General features: G+C 43.1%; 1 protein-coding gene across 2 annotated transcripts in view; it reads left to right on the forward strand.

Moving 5' to 3' along the window:
• The first annotated feature begins 10,379 nt into the window (after positions 1 to 10,379).
• dicer1 (dicer 1, ribonuclease III) overlaps positions 10,380 to 22,372 on the forward strand; it is a 141,695-nt gene continuing 129,702 nt past the window's right edge. Inside the window, exons 1-5 of one of the 2 annotated variants that reach the window (XM_089005187.1) lie at positions 10,413 to 10,503; positions 12,774 to 12,823; positions 15,114 to 15,207; positions 15,298 to 15,488; positions 18,414 to 18,576. In XM_089005187.1, coding sequence (XP_088861313.1) covers positions 15,375 to 15,488; positions 18,414 to 18,576 — 277 coding nt within the window. In that variant the 5' untranslated portion in view covers positions 10,413 to 10,503; positions 12,774 to 12,823; positions 15,114 to 15,207; positions 15,298 to 15,374. Of the gene's footprint in view, positions 10,504 to 12,773; positions 12,824 to 15,113; positions 15,208 to 15,297; positions 15,489 to 18,413; positions 18,577 to 22,372 lie in introns of both variants that reach the window. The other variant, XM_089005186.1, reaches the window with a different exon arrangement.

Raw genomic sequence — 22,372 nt, forward strand, 5'->3', positions numbered from 1 at the left:
AAAAGAGTGAAGTCCCAGTGTAACCCCGGTCAACACAGCCAAAACCCCTTTTCAAGTTAGGGGGAGAACTCAAAAAACCAACATAACTTGACAGTCATTTAGTGGCTTTTGAAACAATGCTATTAAGTGCTTGTGATCAGTCTCCACGCTGATTTCTTGTCCTGACACAAATTGATGAAATCTCTCACAGGCATACGTGATGCTGAGCAGTTCTTTTTCAATCTGTGCATAACGTGTTTCCGGATCCGTCATCGAACGCGATGCATATGCTACGGGTTGCCAGTCTTCATGTTTCTGTAGAAGTACTGCACCAAGCCCACTCTGTGATGCATCCGATGATATTTTGATTGGTTTTTCTGGATCATAGAATTTCAGTACTGGTTCCTCTGTGAACAGCTTCCTCAGTTCATTCCATGCCTTTTCATGCTCATGATTCCATTGCCATTCTATCTTCTTCTCAGTTAGTTGTCTCAGTGGGGCCATCTTTTCTGACAGGTTGGGTATGAATTTTCCCATGAAAGTGATCATCCCATTAAACCGTTGCACATCTTTTTTGCATTGTGGCCTTGGCATGTTTTCTATCGCAGACACTTTTCGTGGGTCTGGTCAGATACCTTCACTGCTTAAGATATCTCCCACAAATGTCAATTCTGTTGCACCTAGCTGACATTTCTCTTTATTCAGCTTCAGATTTGCTTTTCTTGTTGCTTCTAGCACAGCTTTCAGTCTCTCGTCATGTTGAGCTCTGGTGGCACCCCAAATGATGATGTCATCCATCGAGGTATCAACTCCTTCCAAGTGCTCATATATCATGTTGATTGTTTTGTGATAAACTTCAGGAGCTGAAGCAATTCCAAAAGGTAGTCTTAGGAATCTGTATCTTCCAAACGGAGTGTTGAAAGTACATAGTTTGGAACTTGGCTCATCCAGCTTCATTTGCCAAAATCCTGAAGAAGCATCTAGCTTGCTGAAATACTTTGCCTTTGAAAACTGTGCCATAATTTCTTCACGAGTAGGTAGCTTGAAGTGTTCTCTCTTGATGGCTCTGTTTAGATCTCTGGGATCCAGGCATATTCTGAGTTTTCCATTCTTTTTGTCCACGACAACAAGGGAACTGACCCAGTGAGTCGGCTCATCAATTTTCTTTATTACATGCTTGTTCTCCATGTTGTCCAATTCGGATTTTAGCTGCTTTTGAAGAGCAAATGGGACTTCTTCGGTTTAAATGACTGCTTCTTTCCTGGTTCGGTTTTCAAAGAAGTTCAGTGATAAAAATATCAGTAACGACGATAGATGGTGAACAAAAACTACTTTATTCTAATGAGACAGAAAAAGCACTTCTCGTCTCGGTCGGGGCGAAGACATGAGCACACGGACAAAGATAGGAAACAAAAAGAGCGAGCTCCCGCTCTGACAAGTTTTTGAATGTCCACAACAGCGATCTGTTGTCCAATCAGCTACGGACAACTCAGTGTTGGGAAGGTCTTAGATTGAAGTTGGAGCCGTTGCTTCTTTGCAATGACTATTGAACTAATAAGATTGATAATGCTATTAGACTGAAATTAAACGTGCAATAATCATAATGTGTACTAAGCTAAACATGAAATAACATAATATGTTTACTAATGTGCATAAAACACTCTATCATGACTTTCCTGCATGGATGTATCACTGGTGGCACACTTTTGTCCACTCTGATTGTGTGTTCTCCTGGTAGGCAGCCTAACCCTTGAAACAAGTCTTTGTACTGCTCCATCAGTTGATCATATGCTGTCTCTTTTTGTCTATCCACAACAAAAACTCTCTTCACTAGGTGTAGTCTCTCACATGCCAACAATCCTAGTAGACCCTGCACATCCCTTGGAACTATGATGAAAGATAGCTTATGCAATTGGCCTTTATGTGTCACATTCACAATGCATTTTCCTTTCATTGGTATGACTGAACCCGCATAAGCTGTTACTTTCATATTTGCTTTATGTATTTTTGGTCTCGGCCTGATCTTCATGAAATCAGTCTCTGAAATGACATTCACATTGGCTCCATTATCCAATTTGAATTTTAGATGAATGTTGTTCACTTTCAGCGTAGTGATCCATTCTCTTTCTTCTCTTTCATCTTTTTACAGCATTCACATAAAGTTCCTCCACATCATAATGATCATCTACCTTACCTTTCATGTCTTGGTTCCTGCAGCAACGAGCATAGTGATTTGCTTTGTCACAGTTTTTACATATTTTCCCATATGCCGGACACTGCTTTGGGGATGTTGCATACCACAACGAGTACAAGATTTTTGTTTGAGTATCCTATTTTTGTCGGGTTGTCTCACTCTTGCTTTGATCTCAGCAGTCTTGTTTTTGTTGAATCTGTGTGCATTTCTTTCCACTGCATCCACATTGCAGTTAGAATCATTTAGCAGCTCTTTAGCCTATGATTTAACAGTCTCAGCGGCTCTACACAGTGCTAAGGCTTTTTCCAGGTCCAGATCTGATTCTCTGAGTAGCCTTTCTCTCAGTTTATTGTCTGTAAAGCCACACACTATTCTGTCTTTGATCAGTGACTCTGTTAATCCACTGAACTCACGTCTTTGACCTGTTTCTCAGCTCATTTGCAGATTGGTCAATACTTTCTCCAACTGTCTGTACACATGTGAAGAATCTGTGCCTTTCAAACGTAACATTGCGTTTCGGAATGCAGTAAGCTTCAAACTTTTCCATTATTTTTGAAAGCTTCATCTTGTCATCCTCAGCATCAAATGTGAAGTTATTGTAGACTACCAGAGCTTGCTGGTGTATCTCACAACGCCGCTCGAGTGTGGTATGTCCCCGGCCCAGCTACTCATGGGACGTGTGCTGAGATCCAACTTACCCATCCCGGAAAACCTGCTAAAGACAAAGGAAGGGGAGAAAGTGAGGAAGATCAAAGAACAACAGAAACAAAAACAAAAATTCTATCATGACAGAGGAACACGGAACCTACCTGAACTACACACCGGTGACCAAGTCCGGTACAAAGACAAAACAGACACATGGTCACAGAAAGGGACTGTTCTGCGTCAGGTCCAACCAAGGTCATACAACATTCAGACAGAGGAAGGTGCTGTTTTAAGAAGAAACCGCCGAGATCTTCTCAAAGAACCAACCATAGCAAGTCAACGAACAGAGACTGTAACAGAGGCTGTTGTAACACCTCTAATTCCAGGACATGATATCCGAAAATCCTCAAGGAAAGTGAAACCACCTGAGAGACTGACTCTATCCAGAAGTTGTATCTACCGAACCCGCTTACGCAAAGCAACACATGGTGTTTCTGAATTGGAAATATGTGGATGTGGCAATGAACTAAAGTAGCTGGGTTATGTCATGTGCTGTTAGATTTGTGCGGTTTTTGAGTGTTCTGTATACTTTTAGTCTGTCCTGTACTATCTGAATGGTGGCTTTGGTGGGTGTTTTGGTGAAAAGTGAGATGACGATGTGATATGAACATTTCATCTTTCTGTACTTTTATGATGGCGAGTTCTGTAGCGAGTTGCTTTGACTTCTCGCAGAGTTGGTGCGTGTGTCCCAGTAATGGTTTTATTATTTCTGATAGTGCTTTTGAGAGGTTGTACGTGACTGATCCGATGCTGTCTACTATGGGGCGGAGAGGTGTAACTGGTTTGTGTATTTTTGGCGTGCCGTAAATCTTGGGGATGATGTTTGCTGTGGGTACCAGGTGGTTGTACGACTCTTTGTTTATTTTATTTTCGTTTAATAGGGGTTTGAGTAGTGCTTTAAATTTGTTTTTCTTTTCTTCTGTTGGGTCTTTCTTTAATATTTCATAGGCGTCGTCCTGTAATAACTGCTGCATCTGTTTTTCATATTTTTCCGTGTCCATAATAACTGTTGTTCTGCATTTGTCTGTGGGCAGTATTGTGATGTCTTTGTTTTTTGATAGTGTAATCATGGCTCTTGCTTCCTCTTTAGTAATATTACAGGGTGGTGGTTTGGCCGTTTTTAAGATGCCTGCTATTTCGTTGCGTAGTGCTGCTTTTTGTCCTGGGTTCTGTATTTTTTCACACGCTAATTCCGTAGCGAGAATGAATTTGTCGTATGGTATTTTCTTGGGGGCGACTGTGTAATTGAGACCTTTTGATAATATGCTGCGTTCTGCTTGTGTGAGGTTGTGTATCCATTTATCGTTTGTCTGAAATGTGTTCGATTCTGCCTTTTTCTTTTGCGTGATGAGTTTGTCTAATTTCCGTATGTGTCGTTTTTTGGTCGCGGTGAATTCCTGTTCGTGTATGTTGTGAAGATGTCCGTGTAGCGTTGTTTTTGTGTCCTTGTCCAGGGGGAACCGGAGTTCGAATTGTTCTGTTTGGCGCTGTAGATCACTGCTAATGTTCTTGAGTTTGTTTGCTGTGCATCGTATTCGTTCTTTTATCAGAGTCAGCCGCACCTTTTTGATGATCCTTTCCGCGTTCCTGGTTGGGATCGGGTTTTTAATCCTCAGAGGACGGTACGACTTCTTTGTACCGGCAGCAAGCCCGTTTCCTTGACAGCTTTTCGAGGAGGCGAAACTCCTTGAGGCATGTCTCTCCAAATCCTTCCCATAATCATTGTACTAAGTTCATCCTGTCTACTTGGTATCTAATTTAAAGCAGATTTTTTACTTACAGACAGTGTATTATAGGTGTTCAAATACCAGCCTCGCAGGTGTTGGTCGTTTTAATCACTGACACTTAAAAGGACACCCGGCACGACCATCCGGTGTCGGTTCATTGTTTGCTGCATGTTTGTTGCATGCCTTGTCTGCAATTGCATGCATTGTATGCTGTGCATGTGTTTGTTTAACCTTGGCGGGCTTTTGTGACACTCTGACAAAGGCGGAAGTATACGCCGAAACATGTCGGGTATTTGAACTCCTATAATACACTGTCTGTAAGTAAAGAATCTGCTTTAAATTAGACATCAAGTAGACAGGATGAACTTAGTACAACGAAATGCAGTGTGGCTTCTGGGAGACAAAATCCACCACAGACATGATTTTTGTTTGAAGGCAGCTCATGAAAAAGAGCAGAGAACATTACCTGGACCTTGACATAGCATTCATTAATCTCAGCAAAGCCTTTTACACTGTCAACCATGAGTTGCTCTGGAAACACCTCTCCAAATTTGGGGTACCCCACAAGTTTCTCTGCATCCTCCAGCAGCTGCATGTCAGGATGTAAGCCACAGTACCTTTCGGAGAAGTCCAGTCAGAGCTCTTCAAGTTGAACGCTGTGGTGAAACAGGGATGTGTCTTGGCTTCAGTGCTCTTTAACATCCTCCTCTCTGCCGTCACGGGCCTATTTCACCAAGTCGTCGGATATGAAGATAGTAACTCTGTGGAATCGCGCCTTGATGGAAACCTCCTCATCAGATGGTTCACTGCCCACACGAAGACAAAAATATGTCAAATATATGAACTTCAGTACCGTATTTTCACGACCAAAGGGTGCACCGTCTGAAAAGGCGCAGTCTCATTTATGTGTGCCATTTCTGTATTTAACATACACAGTTGGCACACCTGATGATAGGGTGCAAGTTTTATATACCGGTACATATCCTCCTCTGCCATACGTACGTCCGCCTTACAACAACACACAGGCATACAAGTGTGCATATTTAAAAAAACAGATCGGGAGCAAAACTGAGTTTGTTAGTGCTTTATTTATTAATTACAAAGTAATAACATTTTGTAATCATCACTCAATAGGCGGGCGGGCATGGTAAAAACAAGTACATTACCGGTAACAGTCAGTAATCAGACCCATCAAAGTCCTCATCCTCTGTCCCAGAATCGAACAGGTGCGCTAAATCCAACATGGCAGGTTCGCTTTCCTCACTGTCAGTCACTTTCTGTGCCGTGCGGCTCCTCGGAAATTATGCCGGCTTTTCCGAAAGCTCGACCCACCGTGCCAGCAGACACGTTAGCCCAAGCATCCACAATCCATTGGCAAACTGTGGCGTAACATCCAGCCCGTTTCGTTTGCCTTAATAATGACGCCTGCTGGAAATTTCTTTTTAGGCAAAGTCTTTCTTTTAAAAATCACCATCGGCGGCAGCTTCTCTCCGTTCGCATGGCAGCCAAGCACAACAGTAAACAAAGCCTTTTCGCCATCTTTGCAGAATAATCCCCCGGACGTTGCTGCGCTACCGTAGTCCTGGTCCGGATGGAAAAATGGCACCGTTTCATAAAATGCCAGCACCAAGACGGACCTCCTTGGAAATGTTCAATTTTCATTTCTGAGTCGGATAGTGACAGTCGAAACGCTCCTTCCGCTCGCTTTTTGCTCGACGCTCCATTGCTCGAATCTTACTTCCAACTCCGGCCACCCTGCCTTATGTCCGTGAAAACTCAGCTGAGTCTCCTTCACCTGTCGGAGCTCGTTCTCCAGCTTCCTCCACTTGCGAACCATCGACTCGTTAATTTTATATTCTCCCGCGGCGGCTCGATTCCCATGTTCCTCGGCGTAGCTGATAGTCTTCATTTTAAACTGAGCTTCATAACGATGTCTCTTTGCCATTTTCAGGGTTGTTAAAACAGCAATGTTCTGCATAACGCACATACCTGTTCTTTTATACACAATCCATGCCCACACATCCCCCCTCATGTTCTCTACCACATCCTCCTCATGGTGGTCTCTAATACGTCCGCACATAAGGCGCACTGCACTACAGGGCGCTCTGCACATTTTGAAACAAATCTGAGACGTTTATATGCGCCTTATGATCGTGAAAATATGGTATGCTGATGACTGTGCTGTACTCACTCACAGCTCAGAATCTATGCAGAATGCTCTCAAAACCTGTGACCCCAACTTCTACACCACCCAGCCTTCATATCAATGGCATTTCCTTCAACACAGTGGATCACTTTAGCGACCTTGGCTACACTTCGTCCTCCAACCGTTCCCTTGACATGGAATTACACAAACGTAAGCCTTGTCACACTTTGGTCACCTACGCAGCAGAGTCTTTGCGAACCGAAACCTAAATATAGGAACCAACATTGCTGTGTACAACACAGTTTGTCTCTCCACTCTCCCTTATAGGACAACCGACATCTACGGACAAGTTGTGTCCATAATTTGTTAAATCACTTCAAATGCCTTATACTGAGCGTATTTTACAAAGATTCCACCACATACAGCTATATTTTACGTTTTAATACTTGCGCTGAATATTCAGGAAGTCTTGTTTTCGAGTTGATGACGATCCCCTATGTGATGTCAGATTTGGAACGCCACTGACCGAGAAAGCGACACACAATGCATTTTGCGGTACTTTGTTTGGTCTGAAAACACCGTGTTGATCCGTGTTTATGGAGAAATTAGAAGGAAAACACATAAATAATGCAATGGTGAATCGTTGTGTGTTGCACCAAGACTACTATTTGATATTCGCTGACACAAATTCCCAGCAGACAAATCAGCCCATTTCCAACGGAGCTTGAGCGCCATCTTTTGCATTTTCTGGGACACTACATTGCTGTCATTGACGGCTCGAATTGATATGGGAGGACTCCTTTAATCGATTGAAAACATTTATGCTTTCCTCTTCAGAACTATTTGAATCATATTCATAACTGGATGAGTAACAAGAAAGCATCTTCTCTGAATCTGAACTCCGTGAGCCCATTGTTTTGTTTCTTGAGCAAGGCAAGACGACTTGGCGTGACGTCACGTACTGGGGGCGGGACTTTCTGAAAATCCCGTTTCGAGCTGATTTGTGGCAGATTTTGGACACTTTAAGTCAGGGGTGGTCCTTACGTCGATCGCAATCTACTGGTCGATCGCGGAGGTAGTACTGGTCGGTCGCAGCGTGACAGTAAAAAAAAAAACGTTTGTCAGCCTATCAAACATCCCGTCACTTGATTGACATACAGGGCAACCATTCAGATGACAACTGAATTTTTACCTTTAGGTCTCCGTGCATGCTTAAACAACGGCGCTAAACGCAGCAAATTTTACAAGCTAGTCAGCAAATTACCTCAGATTTTAATCCCTTGCTAAAACATATGGTGATCAAAATGAGTGAGAAAGCGGGACCAAGTAAGGGGGCAAAACATATTACTTTCATACGGAATGGGAAAATGTGGAGCGCCATTTTGGAAAATTCGACATTGACTTCACGCCGAAAAGCCAGCTGAGAAAGAGAACGGTGGACGAACTAAAATACCAGTTGTCCGGACAGCAGTAATTTTTCACTCGACATACTTCAAAAGCGAAAGTCGCCACCGAAGCATCGTTCCCCGTGAGTCACGCAATCGTTAAAAACAATAAGTCCTTCCGAGACGGAGAGATGGTAAAAGAAGCATTCGTTGAAGCAGCTGACTCCTTGTTCAGAGACTTGGACAGTTCTGTAACTTACTCACACAGGAAAAGTACCCCAACTTCAGGAAATGTGCTACCTCCTTGACTGCATTATTCGGCTCCACTTATTCATGTAAGTCAGCCTTTTCCTACATGAAGATCATTAAGTCCAAATACCGTTCCACCATGAATGATGAACATTTGGAAATGTGCTTGAGGCTGGCTGTCAGCAGCTACTGTCCGGACTATGCATCCCTGGCTGATTCAATTCAGTGCAAGTGATCAAAGTAAACTCAGGTAATTACAAAAAAAAAATGTTAATAGTTATTTATTCTGTTATGTTATGTATATGTATATGTAGTTATTATGTGTGTTGTGCAATATTGGCTTATTCAGTTATGCAAGGTACATCAACATACATTATTGTTTGTATGATACTTTCAGGAACTGCCAGGCAGGAGACCGAGAGGAAGACCGAAGAGGAGGTTTATGGATGTGGTCAAAGAGGACATGAAGGTAGCTTGTGTGAGAGAAGAGGATGCACAAAACCGGGATAGATGGAGGCCATTGATTCGCTGTGGCGACCCCTGAAGGGAAAAGCCGAAAGGAAAAGAAGAAGAAGACCAACATACATTGTACATACAAAGAATCCTTAAAACATTTGAAAATAATTATGTTTTGCATTTTTGTCGTGGGTAGATCATTTTGACTTGGTAGTTTTTGTAAGTAGCTCGTATGCTGAAAAAGTGTGAGCACCCCTGCTTTAAGTCATTTTTATTGGTGTTTTGCATTTGACTGAAAATATCAGCCTGCGTGTTTGAGGTATTTTAGATGCTATAAAACGTTTTTCTGATATCAGTTAGGAAACAAAAAAAATGTTTCGGTTGTCCTTTAAGGGGTAGAAACATGGACCACATACCGCCGGCACATTACTACCCTTGAGGCCTTCCACATCCATAGCCTGCAGAAGATCCTCTGCCTGTCCTGGGAAGATCGATTTCCCCATTTTGACATCCTTCAGTCCACAAATTCTATCTGCATGGAAGCGGCAGTTCCAAAGAAACATCATCGGTGGATTGGACACGCCATCTACATGCTCGATCACCGCCTACCCCGCCAAGTCCTCTTTGGACAGCTGAAAGACACAAAGCGCCCTGTGGGGGGCAACAGCGACAATGCAGGGACTACACTGAGGACCTCCACAAACGAGCCAACATCAATACCACGCAGCTTGAGACTATGGCATCCAAACGACAAACCTGGCAGACCACTTATGGCAGGATAGTCTCTCAAATACATCGAATCAATCAAGACAGTCAACTCGAGAGACACACTTTCTGCGGTTGAAGGATTGGACGCTATGCCCAAGAGAAGTTGCACCAGCAATAGCATTGCTACCCCCCCCCCCCCACACACACACACACACAACGGCCCCTCACTTGAAGCAAGTGTCATAATTTTATGTGATGGACAGCTACACAATGTGTGTGTGTGTGTGTGTGTGTGTGTGTGTGTGTGTGTGTGTGTGTGTGTGTGTGTGTGTGTGTGTGTGTGTGTGTGTGTGTGTGTGTGTGTGTGTGTGTGTGCGTGTGTGCGTGTGTGCGTGTGTGCGTGTGTGTGTGCCTGTGTGCAACGTTATTTTTTGCCCATGACAATTTGACATTTCGGTACAGACCCCAGCAAGGACAGTTGACATGCATGACTTGCTCCTGCGGCCCATATGATAACACATGTAGCGTGCCAGATCTGGCCTCTGGGCCTTGACTTTCACACAAGTGCTCTGATACTATCTCACGATTGTATCGTGAATCATGACTTTCAGAAGTGAGGAATGTGAGAGTGACAAAAAACAATGTATTCACATACGGTCAAATGGCAACGGAAGATGGTTGCCGGTAGCTTCACTTTTTGTAACGACGAGAAGGCGGCGGAAGCAGTCTTTGCGTAAGTAGACTTTGCGGATATTTTTGGTGAATTTAGTTCAACGTTGTTCCTGCGTAAATGCAGCAGATTACGCAAATTACGTTCATGTTTGGTCGTAGTGGAGGAACAGTTCACAGGAAATGATACATGAGTGGAAACGAGGACATATAAATTGGGAAACTGGACTGAATGAGAGACACAAATTTAAATAAAATATACTGTATATACTGGTGACGCCACAGGTGAGATTGTGCATACGTATGTCTTTGTTTAGAGCACCCAAGAAAAGCTGTTGGCTTCGCTTGCAATAAACCACTGAGCTAGCATGCTAATACGGTGAAGGTGCATGGTAGCGACAGTAAACGCATTGCGTCCGTGTGTTTATATTTAGGGTTATACCCCGTTTCATTGTGTATAAAGAAATTACGCAGGCAGACTTGTCAATAGGTATGAGGGATATTTTCACTTGCCATTGAGATTGTCAAGAGCGATACCTTTCCTTATTTGCTCGCCGTGCTAACAAGTTACGTTGGGTTACATTGCCGCTTTTCAAATTATTTTCGTTCATCTCTGACAATTTGGCTGTTTTGGAGCTGTACAACAAATCATTTAAAGCTTGAATTAACAATTAAATTGAGCTTGGATGTTTCATCCTGGACAGTGGCTCTCACACTCACGAGTCCCCGGCCTCCTTACTTACGACTTGTGTACAGTCTCAGGGTGCTGGACTTGGGATGGAACCCTCCATGCATGGTGAGGAGTTTTCGGGTCTTAACATCCGTGCTCTGAATCTCTTCCTTTGGCCACCTTATTATTCCTGCAGGGTATCTGATCACTAGCAGGACATAGCTGTTTATTGCCCGGGTCTTGTTCTTGCCATTGAGCTGGCTTCTCAGGACTTGCCTCACCCGCTGGAGGTATTTGGTCGTAGCTGCTTTCCCTGTTGCGTGTTCGAGGTTATTGGCCTGTGGTATACCGAGGTACTTGTAGCTGTTTTATATGTCTGCTATTGTTCCTTCATGGAGTGAGACCCCTTCAGTGTGGTTACCTTGCCCCTTTTAGTCACCATCCGACTACCTTTCTCCAGCCCGAATGACATCCCGATGTCACTGCTGTCGATCCTGTTTGTGTGGATCAGGGAGTCTATGTCGCTTTCGCTCTTAGCATACAGCTTTATGTCATCCATGTAGAGGAGGTGACTGATCGTAGCTCCATTTCTGAGGCGGTATCCATAGCCTGTCTTGGCGATTATTTGGCTGAGGGGGTTCAGTCCTATGCAGAACAGCAGTGGGGAGAGTGCATCACCTTGGTATATGCCACATTTGATGGACACTTGCGTTAGTGGCTTGCCATTGGCTTCAAGTGTGGTTTTCCACATCCTCATCGAGTTTGCAACGAAGGCTCTCAGGGTCCTGTTGACCTTATACAACTCCAAGCATTCAGTGATTCATGTGTGTGGCATCGAGTCATATGCTTTCTTGTAATCAATCCAGGCTGTGCACAGGTTGGTATGTCGGGACCTGCAGTCTTGTGCGACTGTTCTGTCAACCAGCAGCTGATGTTTGGCACCTCTAGTATCTCTACGGATGCCTTTCTGTGCTTTGCTCATGTATTGATCCATGTGTCTAGACATGAAAGGGTTGAAAGGCGCACTTCCCAATGATCACATGTGAAAAAAAAAAAAAAATGGACACTTGTAAATATGGGTTGTTGCAATATATCTAAATGCATTTCTTGATTCTGCACTATGTACAGTCTTGTTTATAGAACGGTTTTTGCACATCTACATTTGCACAGTATACAGTTGACATTTTTATTTTGTTATGCTTAGAATATCTTGTTTTCTATCCTTTCACTCCCACCCCAACCCCATCCCTCTTCAATTGCTGCTGTGGACTGCAAATTTCCCCATTGCGGGACGAATAAAGGTATTCTGATTCTGATTCTGACTTCAAAATCATACACACTTGTGACGCCACATGTCCACTTTTCTTAGCCGCAATGATGACTGACATGAGTTTTCCATGTTGTGGAGAGACAGGTTATTGGCCGATAGTTGGAAGGACCTGCACCCTTTGAGGAATCCTTCATGATCAGGATTGTTCGCCCTTTGGTTAGCCATCCTGGGTGAGTCCCATCCCATCCATTTGTGCTGCTAGGCGCTCGTGGAGTGCTGTGAGTTTCTTTAGCCAGTAGGTGTGGACCATATCCGGGCCTGGTGCCGTCCAGTTTTTCATACCTGAAACTCTTTCTTGTATGTTTGCCGCTATGATGGTAACTGGGTTCTGTTCAGGGAGGTTGCTGTGCTCTTCTTTCAGAGTCACCAGCCATTGTGCACTGCTGTTATGTGCGACCTCCTTCTCCCATATGCCTTTCCAGTATCTTTCAGTTTCCAGCCTTGGATGGTCTGCTCTGCTGTTAGAACCATGCCACTGAGCGTACACTTTCGCATGTTGTGTTGCGAACACCCTGTTTATTCTTTGGCCTCATTCTCATTCGTGTATCTCTTTAGGCGACTGGCCAAGGCCTGGAGCCTTTGTTTGGCAGTTTCGAGTGCTTCAGGTATGGTTATCTGCACGTACCTCTTGGGTATTGGCCTTTTATTCACACCTCTCTGGGTCTCTGTCAACTGACTCACATCTTTCCGGGCCGCCTTGATCTTAGCCTCCAACCGTCTTTTCCATGGTGGGTAACGAATCTCGTGGCTCTCACGGTTGCTTTTGTAGCCAAGCATCTCTCGGTTCACTGATGCTGAAGCGTATATCAGCTCATTGGTTTCTGTGATTGTTCGGGTCGGGATCGGTCTCAGTGCTGCATTCATAGTTTCCATGAGACTTTCAGGTGGTACTTCACATAGCCGTTGTAATCGGTTTCTTGGTTGCACAGTTTTCATTCTTGCCATTATCCTATTTCTCAGGTCAGTTGCTGCTTTGCTCAGCATTTCATTCATTGGGGCTGGCTTCCCAATCTCATCGTTCTTTGGGGCTTGCCTCCCAATCTCTGGTCTCACCTCTTCCTCTGATGTGGCAGCCTGGGGCCCTTCACCTTGGAATTTGTGTTGTACCTCATCAATCTCAAGTTGTGATAGCAATTGCCGTTTGTGGATATTGGAACACTGAGCTACTACACTGAGCGGCTGGATAGCTCAGCTGACAAGGTTTGGCATACGGCAGACGAGGGTTCAAATCCCGCTTGAGGCAGAGAAAATAAGCATAAAACATTTGGGTCCTTGGGCAAGTCCCTTCACGCTAATGCCTACCTCATACAATGATGAGAGACAATAAATCGAATGACATGCCGGCTCAGACGTCACCCGGCCAAACAAGGTCTGCGTCAGGTGCTGGATATATATCTTCTCGGCCTTACCCCGCTGTCCACGCCGGCGCGCGCCCCGGCCCTGCGGTTGTCTGCCGTGCCAACACGCTCGACCCGCCACCTCGCCCCAAAGCATAACGAACTGTCATCGCGTCTGCGGCAAACTGTCATCGCCCCGGTGGCAAGGCAGCGGCGGCATCGCAGTGGCGAGAAAGCGATATGTCTGTGGCCTTTTTTCTCATTTGTCATTCTCATCCCTGTAATTCTATTCTGTGACAATTGCACAATAGCATTCCCTTTCTCCTTTGCTGCCCACTTAGAGAAATACACCATTCCAATATACAGTAAAGTCTCGTTATATCGATATCATTTATATTGGTAATAATGCTTATTACGACACTTTTCATTTCCCGTGCACATTTCTAGTATTTTTATGTATAATTAGTTCTGTTTAGTACGATTCGTGGTTTTTACGATAATCCGGTTACTACGGTGCTCTTTTTCATCTCCCGCCGGCCATTTTGCTTTGTCTATATCGATACAAAAGATATTTAAGATGACTCGATATTTGCTTAGGGGTTTCTATACAGTACCACCATTATCAAAATCTGTATAGGTCGTGCCATTGGTTGACTTGGTCACGTGACTTGGTCACGTGAGTTTGTTACGTGACCAGCTCCCGTGTAGCAGAGCCATATTCATTTTCAGACGCTAGCTCGTGTGTAGCAGACGAGATTGAAGTGTTTGTGTTAAAAGGTAAAAATGGGAAGCAGAAGATTGATGACTTTTTTAAATTGCATACATAATACAGTAAGATGTAAGCGTTGCAGTTTCCCTGTTGTGTTATGTACATGCCCACTGTACTGTATATGAATGCAATCGTTTTTTGCAACAATGTTTCTTGTTTTGTCTGCTGAAGCGTGATGATTTTGAAAATTACTGTACATTCCATACTGTGTATTAAAGGACAACCGATGTCACTTTTTATTCAAATGCAAAACACCAATGAAAATAACTTCACGCCAAGACGTCTTCTTGCATTGCTTGTGAATCCAAACAATGGCTTCAGATTCAGATTATATGCTTTCTTGTTACACATCCAGTTATGAATATGATTCAAATACACTGTAGAGGAAAGCACTGAAGAGGAAAGCATGCATGTTTGCAATCGATTAAAGAATTATATGTGCCATTTTGAGGCAACATTGGGGGAACATCGCTCACCCCCCAAAAAAAGAGGCACACAATGGCGAGCTCATGGCCATCTCCATTTCTTATATGGCGCTTGGATGGCCTCTTTTGGCGGCTTTTGTTAATGCAGTTCGGCGCAGGACGGATATATCGACAGTACGGTTATATCGACATTTTTTCTTACTCCCGAGAATATCGATATAACGAGACTTTACTGTATTTGCATCACCATACAATGTCAAAAGGAAGATTTTCCTTATTGTATTTCTGTTCTTCTTGATGAAGAAATAGATTTGAAGCATTTTAACCTTATAGTACTCTACAATCATGCATTTCTGTTCCTCAGGTTGTGTTCATGGACGAGTAAAAAATTATGAAATGTAGTCATGGGTCCAAGGTTAAGTATTCCTTCATCCAGATTGTGGTCCAGATTACTACTTGTAAGTATATTTTTCAATATGTTTTTTGCTGAATCTTTTCCGCTCGCTGCTTTCTGTGTTGGCTAAAAGTATTTCAATCTCCTTTTCTAGTGAAACAATCCAATATGAAATAAAATAAAGTGGACAGAGGGAAGACCTCTTCCCATTATTCCCCATCGCTTTGAAAAATGGCAGGTCTAAAACTTGTCACCCCGGCCACATCTTCCATGGGGCCTTTTTTTGGACTTCCATGGCAGCAGGAGGCTATTCACGACAATATCTACACACCTAGAAAATATCAGGCAAGTCGCTGTTGCTTTTGTTCAATTGTGTTCACCGAAATATATTAATTTAAAGGACAACCGACACCATTTTTTTGTTTCCTAACTGACGTCAGAAAAACGTTTTATAGCATCTGAAATACCCAAAACACGCAGGCTGATATTTTTAGTCAAATGCAATACACCAAAAAAAAATGACTTAAAGTGTCCCAAAACTACTTCAAAATGACCCCGGAAATGGCAAGTTTCAGAAAGTCCCGCCCCCTTGTTCGTGATGTCACGCCAGGACAACAATGACTTCAGATTCGGAGAAGATGCTTTCTTGTTACTCATCCAGTTATGAATATGATTCAAATAGTTCTGAAGAGGAAAGCATAAATGTTTGCAATCGATTAAAGAAGTACTTGCATATAAATTCGAGCCGTCAGGACTTCAATGTAGCGTCCCAGAAAATGCAGAAGATGGCGCCCATGCTCCGTTGGAAATGGGCTGATTTGTCTGCTGTGAATTTGTGTCAGCTGGAATCCAAACAGTAGTCATGGTGCAACACACAACGATTCACCATCGCGTTATGTGTTTTCCTTCTAATTTCGCCATCACCACGGATCAACACGAAGTTTTCAGCCCAAATAACGTACCTAAAATGCTTTGTGCGTCGCTTTCTCGGTCAGGGGCGTTCCAAACGTGACGTCATGTCAGGCATCGTCATCAACTTGAAAACAAGACTTCCTCAATATTCAGCGCAAGTCTTAAAGGACAACCAACGTCACTTTTTTGTTTCCTAATCAGAAAAACATTTTATAGCATCTAAAATACCCAAAACATGCAGTATGATATTTTTATTAAAATGTAAAACACCAATAAAAATGACTTAGTGTCCAAAAAATTCAGATGCGAATTGGGCATTTTCAGAAAGTCCCGCCGCCAGTTCGTGACCTCACGCCAATATGTCTTGCATTGCTGGAGAATCAAAACAATGACTTCAGATTCAGAGAATATGCTTTCTTGTTACACATTCAGTTATGAATATGATTCAAATAGTTCTGAAGAGGAAAGCATACATGTTTGCAATCCATTAAATAATTTATTCCGTGCCATTTTGGGGCAATATTAGGGGGAAATGTCTCACCCAAAAAGAGGCAGAATTGCATGCTGATAAATTCCCTATATGGAGCTTGGACGCCCTATTCGGACCAAACAAGCATTGACGTGATGGAAGGACTGCTACAATGTGATGTAGCTGATGATTTTGCTCCAGTTGGTCGTTAGTCCATATACACTGTTCGTCATTTTGCACAATGCAATGTTTGCGTTGGGTCCTCTGCTACAACCCACGTGAACTCATCTTTCCAAGTTGCTTTTAATATACGTTCAATTTCTAAGCGCCTTTCAAAACTCTTAAGTACAATTTACATTCAAGGGATATTGTACGTTTATGTTTTGTAGTGTCATACATTTTGTTAGCTTCTTTTGAATCTTCTGGGGCTGAGGTTCTGTCTACATTGGAAAATGATATGCAAATGCACGGCCTTGTAACGCTCGAGAAGGACGGAAGCAGGAGCAGGCTTCTTATTGGCTGCCATGCCCAGTATGCAAATTGCCAAACGAACCGAATTCAGACATTTTCAAACAGAATGAAGATTTTGAAATCGGAATAATTTATTCAGAATTTCAAATTATTCATTCAAACATTATTTTTTTTTTTCTTGAAGAAGTTGTCGGCCACCCAGGCGTAGACGTTTTGTAAGTTGTACGCCCGACGGAAAAGTTGGGCGTCCGGGCAAACGCTATTTCAAGCACTGCCAGAAGTCTTGAGGATCATCAATATGTATTTTGGCAAATAAAAGAGCCTTTGTGCTGTTTTGGAAAGTCTTGGTTTTCACCTCGGAACTCTCATCAATGCTATTTTCAACCTATGTATACACATTCTGCTTAGAAAAAAATGTTAAACGTTAAATTGGTACCCGGCATAGATGTGCTTTATTGAATCCTTAGCTGGGTAAATATTCCATTAGACATCCTCAATTTGGGGTATCTGGCTCAAAGGCACCATGCTTTTTATATGATATATGTGCCACTCCCATATCATATATATTCGCCCCACGTACTGAGACATGAGAGATGCAATTATGTAAGTACTGTATACATTCCGACTCAAATATGGAAGCTCCCCTTCTTACGAACCAGATACGTTTCGAGCGGTCGTTCGTAAGGTGAATTTGATCGTAAGTTGCTTCAATGCTATATTTTGTATGCAATGTGTGTTTAAGTTCAATACTGAACAGGAAAGTACAAAACACCGACGCTCTAACAGTCCTAAAATAAATTCACACCTACTGTAGTACGACAACATATATCCTTGGGTCTTCAGTAAGCCATTACTGAAGCTGCTGGCATATAATTACTGAATTACTTTTTGTTATGCATCGCGTCTTCCTGAAGCGTCAACTGGCAAGAGGGATTTTCTCCCCACCCACATACTCCACGTAGCATACACAAGCGAGCTCGGCGAATCAGTGCCTGAACTCGTTGGCAATACTTCAGCATAGCCGGGCGTTGATTGGTCAGCCTTGGTGTCCGTCGCGTAAACATCCAGACCTAGAAACCTCTAATATGTCTGTGTGTGAGTGTGTGCGTGAAGCACAGTACGCAGCCAATCGCAAGCAAGCTCGAATGGAAACAGGCACGTAATACAAAATGTAGCTTACAGCATCACTGTGCGAACATTTTTCGACATACTGAACCCGCAAAAATGTTCGTATGTACTGTTATTCGCAACTCGAATGTTTGTAAATTGGGGAGCGTCTTTGATTCACCATAACAGTCTTTATAGTTCGGAAATTAGGTTTATGTCAAAATGTCTTGTGTTAGTTAATAAAGTTAGACTTCTGATGCCGTTTCTTTTTAAATATCCCATTCAATAACTATTATGATCTTTTTCTACAGGTTGAGCTTCTTGAAGCAGCTCTTGAACATAACACTATTGTCTGCTTAAATACTGGCTCGGGAAAGACATTTATTGCAGTTCTCTTAACAAAGGAGCTCTCCCACCAAATTCGTGGACAATATCAAGAGGATGCAAAGAGGACTGTGTTTCTTGTCAACTCAGGTACTTGCCAAATACAATTCCTGCAGTGTTTTTGTGTCCCAACTGCCATTTAGTTAAGTAAATGTGACTTTGTTCATAGCAGTTTTCTTATTACTACATATCATTTGATTTTGTGGACGTGTGTGTGTGAGCACGTGTGTGTGTGTTGTGAAACTATTAAAATATGTAATAAAATTTATACATTCATAGTTAAAGAACAACCAACGTCACTTTTTTGTTTCCTAACTGACATCAGAGAAACGTTTTATAGATTTATAAAATACAGTAAAATCTCGTTATATCGATATTGGTTATATCGATAGTGCTGCTTATTACGATACTATTTCTATGAACGCAAGGAGAAAATTTACATGCCGCAGGATCGGATACAGTAAAGTCTCGTTATATCGATATCGGATATATCGATAGTCCCGGTTATATCGATACTATTTCTATGCACGCACGGAGAAAATTACATGCAAACAGGGTCGGATATATCGATAGTCCCGGTTATATCGATATTTTTTCGGACTCCCTTGAATATCGATATAACGAGACTTTACTGTATATCGATAGTCCGGTTATATTGATATTTTTTCCGACTCCCGTGAATATCGATATAACGAGACTTTACTGTACCCAAAGCACGCAGGATGATATTTTTTGTCAAATGCAAAACACCAATACAAATGACTTAGTGTCTAAAAAGTACTTCAATTTGAAACTGAAAATGGCCAGTTTCAGAAGGTCCCGCCCCTATGCTCGTTGTGTCACGGCAAGACGTCGCCTTGTTCGAGAATCAAAACAATGGCTTCAGATTCGGAAAATATGTTTTCTTGTTACTCATCCAGTTATGAATATGATTCAAATAGTTATGAAGAAGAAAGCATACATGTTTGCAATCGATTAAAGCATTTATTCCGTGTCATTTTGAGGAATCAGGGGTGGGAAATGTCAAAAAAGGCAGAAAATGGCGATAAAGCCGTGTAAGGAATTAATTAGGCAGTTTCCACAGGCTGATTAATTCCTTACATGGAGCTTTGTCGCCCTCTTCTGCCTCTTTTTGGTCCTACACGACGTTTTCAGACCAAAGTACAGCAAAATGTATTGACGTGATGGAAGAACTGCTACAATGTGTCCTTTTTTTGATCAGAGGCATTCCTTCAGTGACGTAGAGTGAGCACTCGTCACCAACTCAAAAACAAGACTTCCGGAATATTCAGCGCGAGTCTCAAAACGTAAAATATAGCTATATGCGGTGGAATCTTTGTAAAATACGCTCAGTAGAAGTCATTTGAAGCCATTTTACAAATTATGGACACAACTTGTCTGGAGACGTTGTTTGTCCTTTAACTCACAATTGCAATTAGTCGCACATTTTTGTCTGTTGTAAGTTTCTTTCGTCTTTCTTTTTGTCCAATTTTTCTCATTTTAATGTTCAGAAACATGGAATCGTGTATCAGTTTTCTTTGTGCTAATTATAAACATTTGCTGAAACGACAATTAAAATGTTAAATTTTAAACTTATCTTCACTTGATGCAGTAATTCAAACTGCACAACTGTCCATCAAGCACAGTGACAAATATGTTACGTAAAAGTTCTTTTAAAGGACAACCAACACCATTTTTTGTTTCCTAACTGACATCTGAAAAATGTTTTATAGCATCTAAAATACCCAAAACACACAAACTGATATTTTTAGTGAAATGCAAAACACCAATAAAAATGAGTTAAAGTGTCCCAAAACTACAGTAAAGTCTCGTTATATCGATATCGGTTATATCGATAGTCCCGGTTATATCGATACTATTTCTATGCACGCACGGAGAAAATTACATGCAAACAGGGTCGGATATATCGATAGTCCCGGTTATATCGATATTTTAGGTCCCGCCCCCTTGTTCGTGACGTCACGCCAGGACGTCTTGCCTTGCTCTAGAATCAACGCAATGGCTTCAGATTCGGAGAAGATGCTTTCTTGTTACTCATCCAGTTATGAATATGATTCAAATAGTTCTGAAGAGGAAAGCATAAATGTTTGCAATCGATTAAAGCAGTCCTTCCGTATCAATTCGAGCCATCAGGACTCCAGTTTAGCGTGTCTAGCGCTAAATATGACTAGCGCTGAATATTCAGGAAGTCCTGTTTTCAAGTTGATGACGATGCCTGACGTGACTTCACGTCTGGAACGCCCATGACCAAGAAAGCGACACACAATGCATTTTGGCTACTTTGCTTGATCTGAAAACTTAGTGTTGATCCGTGTTGATGGCGAAATTGAAGGAAAACACATAAATAACGCAATGGTGAGTCGTTGTGTGTTGCTCCAAGACTACTATTTGATACGAGCTGACACAAATTCCCAGCAGACAAATCAGTCCATTTCCAACGGAGCTTTGGCGCCATCTTGTGTATTTTCTGGGACGCTGCGTTGGAGTCCTGACGGCTCGAATTGATCTGGGAGGAATTCTTGAATCGATTGCAAACATTTATGCTTTCCTCTTCAGAACTATTTGAATCATATTCATAACTGGATGTGTAACAAGAAAGCATCGTCTCTGAATCTGAACTCTCTGAAGCCATTGTTTTGATTCTGGAGTAAGGCAGTGTGTGACCAATAGTGATGAACAAGGAGCGGGACTTTCTGAATCTGCCCGGTCATTTTATTGGTGTTTTCAATCATCCCCCAACAACTCACCGATAAACTGAGCAAACTGGGGATCAGCACCTCCCTGTGCAACTGGCTGCTGGACTTCCTGACGGGGAGACCACAGGCAGTCAGAGTTGGCGACAACACTTCCAGCACCATCACGCTGAACATAGGGGCCCCCCAGGGGTGTGTGCTGAGCCCCCTCCTCTTCACTCTGCTCACGCACGACTACTCACCATCATCACCCAGCTCCAACCTCTTCATAAAGTTTGCGGATGACACAACTGTGGTGGGCCTCATCAACAACGACGAGGAGACAGCCTACAGGGACGAGGTCAGCCGCCTGGCCACGTGGTGCAAGGACAACAATCTTCGTCTGAATGTGGAGAAGACGAAGGAGATTGTTGTGGACTTCAGGAGAGTGCGCCCCCAGCATGCTCCACTAACCATCGACGGTGCTGCAGTGGAGAGAGTGAGCAGCACCAAGTTCCTGGGAGTGCACATATCCGAAGACCTGTCCTGGAGCCACAACACGGCATCAATGGCCAAGAGATCCCACCAGCGCCTGTACTTCCTCCGCAAGCTCAAAAGAGTTGGAGCCCCGACCCCCATCACGACCTCCTTCTACCGCGGTACCATAGAGAGCATCCTGACCAGCTGTATCACCGTGTGGTACGGCGCCTGCACCGTGTCCTGCCGTAAGACTCTGCAGCGCATCGTGAGGACAGCTGAGAAGATCATCGGTGTCTCCCCCCCCCCTTCAGGACATCTACAACACCCGCCTCACCCGCAGAGCCATCCGGATCGCTGGCGATCCCACCCACCCCTCCCACAGCCTCTTCAGCCAGCTGCCATCGGGTCGGAGACTGCGGAGTCTCCGAGCCAAGACCAGCAGGCTCAAGGACAGTTTCTGCCACCAGGCAGTCCGGAGACTCAACTCCCTCCCAGCCCTGCCCAGCCTCCCCCTTCCCACTGCCACACTCACCGAACTCTGAGTACACGCTACATGCTGTACGATCACCCTGAACTCTATTTTTTTTCTTCTTTCTCATTTTTTTCTGCAAGACCTCACTTCAACCCTTTTTTGTTGTTTGTTTTTGCATTACTACATTACGTCACTTTATATACGTCACTTCCTCACTTTACATATGTCACTACCTCACTTT

The sequence above is a fragment of the Hippocampus bargibanti genome, linkage group LG09 (genome assembly GCF_051943395.1).
Source record: "Hippocampus bargibanti isolate YZ-2025 linkage group LG09, ASM5194339v1, whole genome shotgun sequence".
NCBI lineage: Eukaryota > Metazoa > Chordata > Actinopteri > Syngnathiformes > Syngnathidae > Hippocampus > Hippocampus bargibanti.